This window comes from Ambystoma mexicanum, chromosome 5p, assembly GCF_040938575.1.
Source record: "Ambystoma mexicanum isolate Mex_15411 chromosome 5p, UKY_AmexF1_1, whole genome shotgun sequence".
Lineage (NCBI taxonomy): Eukaryota > Metazoa > Chordata > Amphibia > Caudata > Ambystomatidae > Ambystoma > Ambystoma mexicanum.
Window position 1 is genome coordinate 995,191,506 of NC_090930.1, and position 14,248 is coordinate 995,205,753.

The 14,248-nt window shown below is 50.3% G+C and overlaps 1 protein-coding gene across 1 annotated transcript in view; it reads right to left on the reverse strand.

The window, feature by feature from the left end:
• Positions 1-14,248, reverse strand: part of SSR1 (signal sequence receptor subunit 1) — a 297,485-nt gene that overhangs the window by 79,991 nt on the left and 203,246 nt on the right. The window contains exon 7 of the mRNA XM_069613473.1: positions 13,537-13,630. Coding sequence (XP_069469574.1) covers positions 13,537-13,630 — 94 coding nt within the window. The remainder of the gene's footprint in view (positions 1-13,536; positions 13,631-14,248) is intronic.

Consider the following 14,248-nt stretch of genomic DNA (forward strand, 5'->3'; position numbering starts at 1 on the left):
AAATATATACCTTAGTCGGTCACGCCAGCAAAGGAATCAGCGCAGACATGGGTTAAGAATCATTTACCTCAAGGAACAATGGCGCATTACACTGGAGTAAGGGTTTTGGAGCGAATCCTCTCCTGCTGCCGGGTGCCAATGTGTATCCAGATTAGGCAAGCCCACAGAAGGGAATAGTTTACCTGTAACTCCATTTCTCCAGCATTGGTATCTTTCATGGATTCACATGCTTAGAATATTCCCCGTCGTCAGACTGGGACCCCTCGGTACACCTATATAGCCTTTTCCTATAGGAAAACTTCCGACACTTTTGTGTCCTATCTACGTCCTTTTAGGACCCGCCTACGCATGCTCCGTAGGTCGTCTCAGTATAAGAGGCCCGCCCCCGCGGCTCCCCTTCAGATTTCGGCTCCTTCAAAGTAGGAAGGGTTAAACTTATCAAATACATTGCATTCCGGGGAGGTTGGCGGGCGCATCTGAATCCATGAACGATACCAATGCTGGAGAAATGGAGTTACAGGTAAGAAACTTCCCTTCTCCAGCATTGGATCGTTCATGGATTCACATGCTTAGAATAGATTGTATAGCAGTAACACTTGAGACGGCGGTGAGAATGTAATGTAATATACCCTCACCATACTACACAATGCATATGTACAGTAGGAATAAGTTAACTCATAACCTTACCCACATAAAGTATACTATCATCAAAAAGGTAGAAAGATTCTCCACAGCATGGAGCTTACCTTACTGAAACAGATGGCGCAGGACAGCTCTTCCCATCTGCACCTCGTCCACATGCTGCCTGGCAAGGCAGTAGTGGCGGGTAAACGTGTGGGGCACTGACCATGCCGCAGCTTGGCATATGTCCGTCAGCGGAATTCCTGCCCATAAAGCTGTTGAGGAGGACATCGATCTTGTAGAATGGGCTCTAGGATGTCCTTGCAGTGGCCTTCCGGCCTTAGAGTGACAAAACGCAATAGTCGATGAGACCCATCGAGCCAATCCCTGTTTAGAGATTGCTTTTCCTCTCGTCGACGGACCATATGCGATGAACAGTTGTCGAGTAGACCCGAGTTCCTGTGTACGATGTAGGTAAAATTTCAGAGCCCTCTTAACGTCCAGGGTATGAAGAGCTTTTTCTGCTGCCGATGATGGTGTGGCGAAGAAAGTAGGGAGAATAATGGACGAGTGTTTGTGATACACTGTCGGAACTTTTGGGACGAACGTAGGATTAGTTGCCAGGACCACTTTGTCCTTAAAGAATCTTAGGTATGGCGGGTCTACGACCAGCGCTTGCAGTTCCGAGATTCTCCTAGCTGATGTGATAGCAATCAAGAATGCAAACTTCCAGGAAATGAATTTTATGTCGGACGTGGCCATAGGCTCAAAAGGCGGTTTCATTAAGCCTGCCAACACTGTGTTGAGACTCCCAAGTTGGGGGGAAACGTTTTACCGGGGGAAAAACTCGAAATAAACCCCTCATGAAGTGTTTCACAAGTCTGTCGCTAAATAGAGGAGACGACTGCCTCTTCCTCGTGAACCTCGAGATGGCCGCCAGGTGCACCTTTATCGATGTGAAGGATAACCCCCTCTCCGCCAAGAGGAGGAGGTAAGGTAGAACTTGTTCCGGCGTCACCAACAACGGTTGTAGGCCTTGTTGTCCTCTACACCATTCACAGAACCTCCGCCACTTATAGGAGTAAGATTTGTTTGTAGAAGGGGCTCGAGCCGCCTGCAGAATTTTTTGACAATCCTCCGAAACGTCTAAAGCACCGAACTCCGAAAAGTCAGGAGCCATGCTGTAAGGTTGAGACTGTCCGGGTCGTGATGCCACACCGTGCCTTTGTCCCGGGATAGTAGGTTCGGGACTCTCGGAAACGCTATGGGATGTTCCAGCGACAGGTGAAGCAGGTCGGAGAACCACGGTTGCCTTGGCCAGTATGGTGTCACTAGAATTACCCGGCAATTGTATCTGCGTATCCACTGTATTGTCCTCCGTATGAGGGGGAACGGGGGAAAAGCATAAAGGAACATGTCCGTCCATGGGAAGGAGAATGCCTCCCCCATGGAACCCTCTTGAGGCCATCTGCTTGCGAATTGCTCGCATTTCTTGTTGTCTTTGGTCGCAAAGGCGTCCAGAGGGGGGGTGACCCCATTTCTCGAACACTTTCATCAGGTGAATTGTGTCCATTTCCCACTCGTGTATCTGGGCCATGCTTCTGCTGAGGGAGTCTGCTTGGGAGTTCCTCACTCCTGGGAGGTGGTGAGCCACGATGGAACTTTCATGCTTTAATGCCCAATGTCATGTTTTCTGGGCTTCTATGGAAAGAGTTCTTGATCGCGTCCCTCCTCGTTTCCTCAGATAAAACATGGCCGTTGTATTGTCGGTCAGTACTCGTACTCGCGAACCCTTGATATGTGGTAGGAATGCCTTCAAGGCCCATCGTACTGCTCTGAGCTCTAACACGTTTATGTGTAGGAGTGACTCCGTTGGAGACCAGCGACCTTGCGTTTGGAGAGCACCCATGTGAGCTCCCCATCCGGTTAGGGACGCATCCGTGACTATGGTTCGCTGAAACTCTGGCTCCTGTAGGGGTACACCGTTGTTCAGATTGTGGAAACTCTGCCACCACTGAAGGGTCCGAAGCAGCTTGTCGTCGTCGATGGTTATCTTGTCTGACCACGATCCTTGAGCCTGCGTCCATCAGTCCGTGAGGAATTCCTGGACTGGCCTCATGAATAGGCGACAGTTTTCCACCAGATGGATGCAGGATGCCATGGCCCCTAGGACCGAAACATATTTTCTCACTGAGAGCCTGGTGTTTCGCCATAGTCGGCTCGCTTGCTGATTGAGTCTTGAGGTTCTGTCGAGAGAAGGTTTCACTTGCCCTAACTGGGTCTCGAACTGTCCCCCCAGGAATACCAGCGTTCTTGATGGCCGCAGAGAGGATATTTCGAAGTTTATGGCGAATCCCAGCTGTTGTAGAAGCTGCATGGTGGCTTGTAAACTTGTGTTGGTCGACGCTGGGGAGGATCCCCTTACCAGCCAGTCGTCGAGGTATGGGTATACATGGTGGCCTTGCTTCCTTAGCCAGGCCGCTACTGGAGCCAGGCATTTCGTGAACGTTCTGGGGGAGGTCTTGAGCCCAAAGGGAAGAACCGTGAACTGGTAGGGAGTCCGCCCTATTACAAATCTCAGGAATTTCCTGTGTTTCCGACACATTGGAATATGGAAGTACGCGTCCTGTAAATCCAGGGACGCTAGAAAATACCCCTCTTGAACGGCGCGGATCACTTCCTGCAGAGTGAGCATCTTGAATTTTAGGCTCTTTAAAGACTTGTTGAGATCGCGTAAATCTAAAATGGGATGCTTTTTTACGACGAAATAACTTGAGTAGACCCCTTGACCTCTCTGTGATGTTGGAACTAATTCTATCACGCCCTTTGCTAACATGAGTGTTACCTCTTGTTGCAGTATCTTCAGATGGGAATGAGCGGTGAACGCAGGTGGAATGTGCGGAGGGCTGTGTTTGAATTGTAGAGAGTGTCCGTTTCTTATAGTGTCCAGCACCCATTGATCCGTCGTTATTCGTTCCCATTCGTCGACATATGCCGACACTCTTCCCCCCAGAACGGTGTGTTGTATGTCACTGCTGATCTTTATTTTGCTTGTCTCTTGACGACGGATATGATGGTCTTTTCCTGGAAGTCTGGAAGTTTCTAGCGTCCCTGGATTTACAGGACGCGTACTTCCATATTCCAATGTGTCGGAAACACAGGAAATTCCTGAGATTTGTAATAGGGCGGACTCACTACCAGTTCACGGTTCTTCCCTTTGGGCTCCTCCCCCAGAACGTTCACGAAATGCCTGGCTCCAGTAGCGGCCTGGCTAAGTAAGCAAGGCCACCATGTATACCCATTCCTCGACGACTGGCTGGTAAGGGGATCCTCCCCAGCGTCGACCAACACAAGTTTACAAGCCACCATGCAGCTTCTACAACAGCTGGGATTCGCCATAAACTTCGAAATATCCTCTCTGCGGCCATCAAGAACGCTGGTATTCCTGGGGGTACAGTTCGAGACCCAGTTAGGGCTAGTGAAACCTTCTCTCGACAGAACCTCAAGACTCAATCAGCAAGCGAGCCGACTATGGCGAAACACCAGGCTCTCAGTGAGAAAATATGTTTCGGTCCTAGGGGCCATGGCATCCTGTCGCTTTGCCGTTTGGGAAGCACGTCTGTATCCCTGGGAGGGGTAAGCCGATCTGCCAAAGGATCTGTCTCCAGACGCAGAGAATCTCAAATTACCTGAAGCCCCTCTAAAGGGACGAAAAGACTTGTAGCTTCGGCCACTCTGGAGGGCAGCCAATGAACGTGCCGTATCCGAGTCCTCGTTCATTCCCTTTAGGGCTTCGTCCACCTTCTCACCGAAAAGAAGGTCTCCCTCAAAGGGCATTTCTAAAACTTTGTATTGTACCTCTGGCCTGAAGTAGGTACACTTAAGCCATGACTGTCGTCGTAATACGACCCCATTATTGACTTGCTTGAAGCCTGACTCAGCGAGGTCCACCGCAATGTTTATTGCGTGATTTGAGGCTTCCTCACCCTCTCGGACAAGTAACATCGCTGCCTTCCTATGCTCTTCCGGAAGATGATCAAGCAACGGAGCTGGCCTGTGCCACATCTCCCTATCGTATCTGGCTACAATCGCCAGAGAGTTTGCGGCCTTTACTGTGGTTGCTCCCACGGATAGCACTTTTTTGCCAAAGGCATCCTGGCGTCTCGCTTCGTTTTCAGGCGGAGTCGTGCACTTGTGCTCGGCCTTCGCCTTCCTCGCCGCTGCCGCCGACACCACCGAGTCTGGTGCTGGTTGGGAGGATAAACACTTGGGGGTAGACTCTGGAGCCTTAAACTTTTTCTCGAGGCGTCCTTTCACTGCCGGCTCTGAAAAAGGGCGACGCATTGTCTGCAACCCCTCCTTCCACACGTGGTCTAGTATTGGTATTGAGAACACAGACCTTCTCTTACCCATGTGGTCGAACAAAAAAACAGTCCTTTTTCTGTTCTTCCTGGGACAAACCAAATTCTTTGCATGCCTTCTCCATCATAGAATGGAATGACGCAATGTCGTCCGGAGGGGACGGGTGAGCTGGGCTTCTAGAGGTTTCCAACTCCACCTCTGACTCCCAGGTTGGATCCCTGGAGGGGGATGATGAGATATCCGACATGGCTCCCCTGTCGGACTCCGAATCTGGCAGCTCACCTTCCTCTTGTGCCAGTGCTGAGATTGACGTGCGTAGGTGGACGGGACGGGCCCGGCTCGTCGACGGGTGACTGTGGCAGGTTTGCCTGAGGTAGTCTCTGGTCCAACGACTGTAGCAAGGACTGAAGCGTGGACAGAATTTCCAACGACAAAACAGATTGAGGATTGAGAAGAGGGGCAGATACCGAATCCCCTCGTCGACGACCTGTCAGCCACTCGTAGCCCTAGGTCTGCTGGGCCAGCTATTCTCTCGTTCTCGTCCTCCGAGGACAGCGACACAGCCAGTTCTTGCAGAAAAGTATCCGGGGGGATCGGATCAAAAACTTCAGGCCTCCAGGCCTCCTGTAGAACCCCCGTCGACGAGGCCATAGTCTCCGCCGTTGTCCGTGGGACGGTGGATGCCACCTGCGTAAGTGGCAGGGTGGAGGCCGATGACTGGACCGCCGTCGACGGTGACTTAGCAGGTGGTTTAGGCGGTCCCGCCTTTTCCACACTTGGCCTGCTTTTACTCGACTCTCGACTCGTGGTCGATCTATGATGATCGCCCGAGGAGGATTTCCTTTCCTTTTCATGCTTTTTTGATGAAGATGATTTCTTTGACGAGGAGTCTCTAGCTGAGTGACTCCCAGATGATTCTTTTTCCGTCGGTCGAGATTTCTTCGGTGGTGGTTCCGACGAGGTAGCGCGGCGTGATGTTTTCGCCGATTGTGTGGAGCCTACCTCCGAAGGGGGGTATGCCCCCGCTCCATCATTCAGCCATGCCACCAGTCGTCGACTTCGGTCTTTGAGGGTTTTTTGAGAAAACCCTTTGCATATGTCGCAGTTATCCGCCGAATGATGAGGGTGGAGGCAATATATACAATCCATATGTCCGTCCCCCTCGTAAACTTTTTTCAAGCCGCACGTCGCGCATGGACGGAACAACGCTTTTCCTGACATGGAGGACATTTTCTCTAACTCAAACTCCAGGAGTACAACCTTGAACAAAACAGTAAGACAACGCGAGGAGATACCACTACTTTGGAGACGGTTGAAATCTGAAGGGGAGCCGCGGGGGCGGGCCTCTTATACTGGGACGACCTACGTAGCATGCGTAGGCGGGTCCTAAAAGGACGTAGATAGGACACAAAAGTGTCGGAAGTTTTCCTATAGGAAAAGGCTGTATAGGTGTACCGAGGGGTCCCAGTCTGACGACGGGGAATATTCTAAGCATGTGAATCCATGAAAGATCCAATGCTGGAGAAATCTCTAGCATGTCGAGTCCTGTCTGTTACTGCTGATCCGGAAGTGGAAACCAGGGTAGGTATAACAATTATGCAATAAACCACAAGCAGGGAGGGCATTATCGCTTCAGGTTATGCTCTGGGGGCCATAGTTAAAGGCCTGAGTGAAGAGAAGCGTTAATGCCTCCCCTCCCCCCTGCGAGGTTCCTATTGGGAGCTCAGCCCGTAAGACTGGGGTACTAAAAGCAATTTTTGTTTATTTGCAAAACACCAAGGTGTTTTGCAACTGAAAAGAAAAAGGGCAGCCAAGTAAAAGGGAAAGGGAGTCTGTTCTCCCTTTCCGCGACAGCCACTGAAAATAGTTTAAAAAAGTAAAGAAACAAAATGGCTACCATGGAAAGGGAGAAGGGACTCCACAGTCCTTTCTCCCTTTCCATGGCAGCCATAACAAAAATAACAGTTACTCACTGTAGTGACTACCTTACTCCTAGTATATAGTCCCCTTTCCTCCATACTTTTGGGACATTGGCCTGTGGGACGGGACCGGAGCACGTTTTGTAAAAAAGCATCAAATTGAAAAATGTGTCCTTTTTACGCGGGGTACCGCACACAGCCGTAACCCTGCCCGCCTTAGCTAAGCCTAACGCATTGCCCTTCAGTCTCTTTCTATCGCCAGGTCTGAGACCATTTAGGCAATAGAGGTTACTTATTAGAGGACGGAGGGCGGGTGTATGGAGGAAAGGAGACCATGGACTAGGAGTAAGGTAGTCTCTACAGTGAGTAACTTTGCTATACTCCTCCGTCCTGTCACCTTTCCTCCATACTATTGGGAGATTACCAATCACTCCTTACAGAATAAACGGGTGGATGGAACTCCTATACTGAAAGAGGCTTTTGAGAACAGCTTGCCCGAACTGAGCATCAGCCCTGGAGCTCAGGTTTTAGCAGTAATGTTTCACAAAAGCTGGTGGGAAAGCCCACATAGCTGCTTTGGCCACGGTTTGATGTGTTTACAGAGCAACCAATAGGTAGGAGGCAATGAGGGGAAAGCATAAGCTTTCACGTTGACCCACGAACTGCAAAGGAGGACCACCTCTGGCGTGTCCCATTGCTGGAAAAAGTTGGAGATGATATTGCTGTTCCTCTCACACTCTTAACCGATGCTGAATTAATCTGCAGTCACATTGAGGTGACCCTGGATGTGTGGAGCCTGGAGGCAAACAATATACTGGATGTCCCAGCCCAAATTTGCATGACAAGATCCACAAGGAGTGGAGAGTCTATCGCCCTGCTTGTTGATGTAAAACCTCGCTTTAAGGGAGGGATTCAAAATGGCCGCAGTGGCGCCGCAGAGGTTGGGCAGCCATTATCACACACCAGGGACAAACTGCTTCACAGGAGCAAGTGAAGCAATAGTCTCCCCAGGAGTGTCAGGGGCCTTGCGTGCCATCCTAGCCTTGAAACAAGGAACCTCAGCAGAGCTGGTACTGGCAGATCTAGGGTGTTTACTCGACACGTCAGGGGCTTACCCAGGCTTAGCCTCTAGTGGAGGATCCTCGGCAGAGCTGGTACTCGAAGTTCTGTGGTACGTAACCGCCTTCTTTTGCCCCCTCAACAGAAGTGGAATCACCACAGCCTCTCGCGGAAATGCTTAGGGATATACCTTACAGCCAGGACCCTCGATGAGGGACTCACAATCTGTTGGTGATCGATTTAGCCCCAAGCAGGGGAACCTCAGGTTTAATCATGGTTTTATAGCCACCTCGAGGGGGCCCTTGAGCCTTGACTGGGTACAGTTAGCTGTGGATGGCGAAGCCTCTGGGCGAACCCTGGTATCCAAAGCCACAGCAGAACTGGGGTCAGCCTTAGCCCCACATGGGGAACCTTGGAAGATATGGTATTGGGAGACCGCTGCGGCCCCCTCAGGAGATTCCGGTGCGTCTCGCTGAGCCGAGACCAAAAGGAGTACCCGAATCTGAAGTCTTCTGCTCCTACTGAGAACCGCAGATACTTCATATGCGGGCTACAGAGAACCATAGATATTTCATATGCGGGCTCCAAGTCAGAATGTGCATTTACGCATCCTGGAAGACCACACTGAGCCAATCGCCCTTCGAAAGAGAGGACTTTGGCATGGGCGTGATCAACTTGAATTTATCTCTGAAAGATTGAAGATTGTGCGCACTGCAGCCTGGCTGAGCACTGTGAAAGGACAGCAGTACTAGCCACTCCCTTACTCCATGAGAGGAACAGGTTCCACAGCTCTGAGGTATAGAAGTTTCTGTACCTCTGCTCTGAGGGAGGTCATCCCGATCTGTCGGAAGAGAGGTTTGAAGGGTGGGGTAGGAGGAAAGAGCAAGTGAAATACCACCTAAACGATGGACAAACCCTTTGGTGATGGTTTGCCACGCTCCCAGGTGAGACGAGAGTCCTCCTCCCACCAAAGTGTAGTGTGACCGACAAAAAATATAATTTGGTGATTTGTCGGCAGGGAGATTCCCTGTCCCTGTAGAGGAGGCTGATGGCCGAAAGAAAAACCAACCACCTTGCTGCTGCCGCTTAAGGCGGGGCTACCAACAGGAGTTTCAGATCGGCATGCACAGCAACCCTGAAACCCCCTGATCCCAGAGAAGGACCAAGTCTGTGACCCTGACCTCTGTGTACAAGGGACCTTAGTTGAAGCTGTCTCCAGGGACGTCAAAACAGGTCTTTGTTGTCCACATACCGTGGAAAACTACTCGGCCCCAAAAGGAACGCTCCCAGCACCATTCGTCATGAAAGTTGGTCTAAGGGGGGGTATCCAAAATGGCTGCCGCGGACCAAGGAGGTTGGGCCGCCATTTAGTGAACACCGGATAGGAGAAAAGGAGGCAACTGTCCCCTCAGGGGACTTAAGAAACGGCCTTAAAACAAGGATCCTCAGCCGAGCCAGTGCTGGCAGATCTAGGATGTTTAGTGGGGATCCTAGGAACGAACCCAGAATTAGCCTCGAATTGAGGAACCTCAGCAGAGCCAGTACTGGAAGACCTGTTGCTGATCACCTTCATTGCCTCAACAGAATCTGTACCACCACAACCCTGAGCGTGGGACAGTTGATGAATGTACCCTACCAACAGGACCCTTAGAGGATCCCTCTACTCCGTTGGTAATGTATTTAGAGGAACCTTGGGTTTTAACCCGGGACATATAGCTCCCTCAAGAGGGGCCTCGAGCCGTGGCTCGGTGTGACAAGTATCAGAAACAGAGACTTCAGGGTGTACCCCGGTATCAGTGTGGAAGGTCCAGAAATGTAGACCTCAGGGCGAACCCAGGTATCCAGCCTAAAACTAACTTAGCACCCAAATGGTGAACTTTGGAACCACGTCCGGTTTTGGCAGGTCCTCCAAGGGACCCTCAGAGAACACTCTGGTGCGCCAATTAGGCCCTAGAGGCACCTCCGGGGAATCCCTGGTAACAGCTACACAAGCCCCTCCCAGTCATGGAATGCTCTCAACGAGCGGGGCTTCTCATCGCCATCCTCATCTGCTTAAGGCTCATCCCAACGAGGCTGAAACAGAAGACTGGTCCTCCATGCCTACTGCCTCAGGTTTTAAAAAGAAAACCTGATCGGAGCAGCAGGAAAGGGGGTGGAACAGGAGTGAAAAGACGCTTGAAATACGTCCCGATAGGGTCAGACTGCATGAGCATCTGAAACTTCCCAAAAAACTCCTCAGCCGAGGGCTTAGGTGTCGAAGAGGAAGAAACTGTTTGCAAGGGACCTACCCACCCCCTGACGCCCCCCCCCCGAACACAAGGAGGATGATTGCCAAGAGGGCCCACCCCCCCGGCCGGGTCCACTTAGATCAGTGGAGCAAAAGCAGGAAGGAGCGAGACAGTATGAGGCAGCGGCCCACGCACGCCGGTCAAAGAAGGGCAGAACAGGTTACTATTGCCAAAAGGAATGCTCCCAGCACCAGACGTTACGAACGTAGGTGTAAGGGAGGTATCCAAACTGGCCGCCGTAGGCCACGCAGGTTAGGCCGCCATGTTGTCGCCACCTGAAGAGAACTGCGTCACATGTGTAGCTGAGGCAATTGCCTCCTCAGGAGAGTCAGGGGCTAAAGTAACACTTTAGCTTTACAAGGAACCTCGGCAGAGCCGGTTCCAGAGGGAATGCGGTCCGTGACCCCCCCCCCTCTTTGCCCCCTCGACAGAACCGGTACCACCACGACCCTGAGCAGCAGGGGATGGTTCAGGACAATACCTCACCGACAAGACCCTCAGAGAAGGCCTCTCAGATCTGTCGATATAGACTTTAGCCTCCACAAGAGGAACCTCAGGTTTCAACCTGGTTACAGCGGGGAAAGCTCCAGAAACAGACATCAGGGTGAACTCTGGTATCCCAACACCCAGCCGAACTGGGCTTAACTTTAGCACCGTGATGGTGAACCTCTGAACAATGTCCGGTACTGGCAGGTCCGTCGGAACCCTTAGAGGAAACTTCCGGTACGCCTGTGAGGCCCTTAGGGCACCTCAGGAGAAACCCTGATAACAGAGCTACAAGAAAGGCCCTTAAAGTACTCCCTCATGATGTCAGAGTACATAAGTCTCTGAAACATCCCGAAAAAAGCATCCTCTGATGAAGAGGCTGCCAGGAAGCGAGACCGTATGCGGTAGTGGCATCCGAGCGCACCAGTCATAAGGGCGGAACGGGTTCACACTGACCCATGTTCACCAAAAAGAATGTTCCTAGCATCCGCCGTTGATGGCGTGGTTGTGAGGGAAGAATCCAAAATGGCCACCGTAGACCACACGGGAAGGCCTGCCATTTTGTGAACATCTGAGGAGAACTGCGTCACATGTGTAGATGAGGCAGTTGACGCCACAGACTGGTCAGGGGACTTGAGTAAAATTAATTTTTAGCCTTGACACAAGGATCCTCGGCAGAGCCGGTACTATGGGGCCTTAGATTTTTACTGGGCATCTTGTCCCTTGAATTAGCCTCCAAAAGGAGGAACCTCGGCAATGCCGGTAACAGAGGAGTTACAGTCGACGACCTCTCCCTGTGCCCCCTCAACAGAACCGGGGACTCCGCGAGCACGGGAAAGTTGAGGAATCCACCTCACAGACGAGACCTTAACAGGCCTCTCAGGTCGGTTGGTACACACCTTAGCCTCGTTAAAAGGAACCTCAGAACAGAGTCCGGTTCTTAATATCTCCCCCGAGAGGGGCCTCCAACCGTGGTTCGGTACAGAAAGCCTCAACTGAGGCCTCAGGGCGCACCCCGTGTCTGCGTGGGAAGCTCCTGAGAAGGAGACCTCAGAGCGAACTCCGGTACCAAACGCCTCAGCACGAATATGTTGGCTATTAGCAACCGATTGGTGAACCTCGGATCGTGATCCGGTGTAGGCAGGACCCTCGCTGAAACTCGGAGAAAACCCTGGTACGCCTATTAGGCCTGTGAGGCACCTCAGGTAAAACCCTGGTAGCAGAGCTTTTGAAGCCCCTCCCGGACCTGGAGGACCCCGGAAAGGAGTTCCCCCGGCCGGGGTGCCCTGAAAAATAAGGAACCTACCGGGCATTTCTTCTTTCCGTCGATGAAGAGTTGCAAATGCGATGGAGGAACCTTCTGGAAGACCTCCTCCCACCGACGAAGACACTGAAGTGCCCGGACCGAAAGGGAGTTGCAGAAGAAACAAGAGTCCCAACGGTGATCCAGGCGCTCCAAGCAGAGAGAATGGGGATCCACCCTAGTGAAGCGACGTTCGCAAGAGGAACAAGTGGCAAATCCCAAACGATCCGGCATAGACGAGGACTACACGACTGCAGAACCGGAGCAGCAGAGAAGGACAATGGGAAGAAAAAGGTCTTCCCGGTGATGCAAGTGCATCCAGTTTGACCGCACGGAGAAAAGGACTGAAGGGCGATGTGCGGGTGGAGCTAAGGAGGGCAGGGTTACGGCCGCGTGCGGTACCCCATGTAAAAAGAGAAGGACACATTTTTCAATTTGATGCTTTTTTACAAAAAGTGCTCTGGTCCCATCCCACAGGATGGAATGTCCCAAAAGTATGGAGGAATGGGTTACGGGACGTAGGAGTATAGGGTATATAGAGTGTATTCAAGGGGATGGCACCTCAGTGGAAGGCAGCCAATTGGTTTGTGGGTGTTAGATTTCCTTGTATAGAGCCAACCCATTTGTATTTTGGGTAATGACTTGCAAGGTAACATGAGGGAAATATCGAGTGTGTTAAGTGTTCCGGAAATGTATATATACACACATTATCTGTTCTGTGGTTCAGAGAGACTCAGGTTAGTTCAATCTCCAAATAGCTGGCTAGCCTCTCTGCCAGCGGTCGTTAAACATTTTAATGACAACATGCATGCACTTCTTGAGAGATGGGCTATTTTAGAGTACAGACACCCAAGGTCATCGTTGAACGAGGTACTACAAGTGCAGCTTATGTTTAACATTTTAATTCCATAGCTGCTCTGAATCGAGCTTCGACCCAGCACCTGCCAGGGATATTATCCCAATTAGTATGGAGGGAAGTGGATAGTATGTAAAAGCGCATTTATTACATTTTTGTGGAAAAAGGTCAATAACACTTCAAAAGACAAACTATCAATTAATATAAAAACACTATCTGGTAGCAACAAAAACAAAACTAAAGTGCCTCACCTCGTCTACTCTGCACTGAAGCAGCAAGGAAGCAAAATAAAAAAAAAAGCAGGAGAGATTAAAGATATACACACGCCAAAATTCTGAAAGCACACAGCAGCATTTAGGTCAAGTCTAAAATTGGACAAGGAATGTTATACGTTGAAAGAAAATCGGAAAGTAGTACAAAACAGCAAGGAAAGTAGCAAACACACAACTGCGCATTACACTTTCTGCAGAGGATGACCACTGAAATTAAGTTTGATGCAAGACACCATTATATAAACTGTAAATAACTATGGCTCAGAGCTGGTTATTTTCGTTAGTGGGAAAACGTGAAAACCCATGGATTTCCAGCAAGCAATATGGCTGATGAATATTAAAGGTTTCTGTCCCTCTGAGAAGTACTTACTGATTTGATTTAAGGTTTCCTGAGGAATCCAGCTCATGTCCACATCGTTTTGGCTTGATGTACCCATCTCTACCTTTTGTACTGGTCTCTTTCTCTGTAAAGAGAAAAAAAGATTCCCGAGATGTAAAATAAACAATTACTAAATGCATTAAATAGTTTTACAGAAAAAATGAACGCCCTGTTTTTTTTCTAATTTGCACACCATTTTACTATTAGGGAATTTTACAGAAGTCCACCAATTGTTGGACTTGTGAATACTCACACTTGGGATACAGGGCTTCAACTCTTAATAGAGGCCTGAACCACATGTTTTTTTTGTAGCAATGACACTAAAGTGATATAAAAAATTAAAGTTACTCACCGTAGTGACTAGAGTACTCAGTCCTTCGTCCCTTTTCCTCCATCCTTGTGGGGATGCCCAACGAGGACTGTACCTAACCTTTGGCAGTGAAAATGTGAGCCATCCCTTTAAATTTATAGTACCGCGAGTGGGAACGCTCCCCGAAACCCTTCCCTCTGGGGCTTCACCTCAGTCCCCTTTTTACATATCGGACGCTTGAATACCTGGCCATGCTGACAATTTTAGCCCCTGGCATACTAGTGGGGGAAGGTAGGTGGGACGTATGGAGGAAAGGGGACTAAGAACTAGGAGTACTCTAGTTACTACGGTGAGTAACCAATTACTTATGTCCCGCCCCTTTCCTCCATCCTT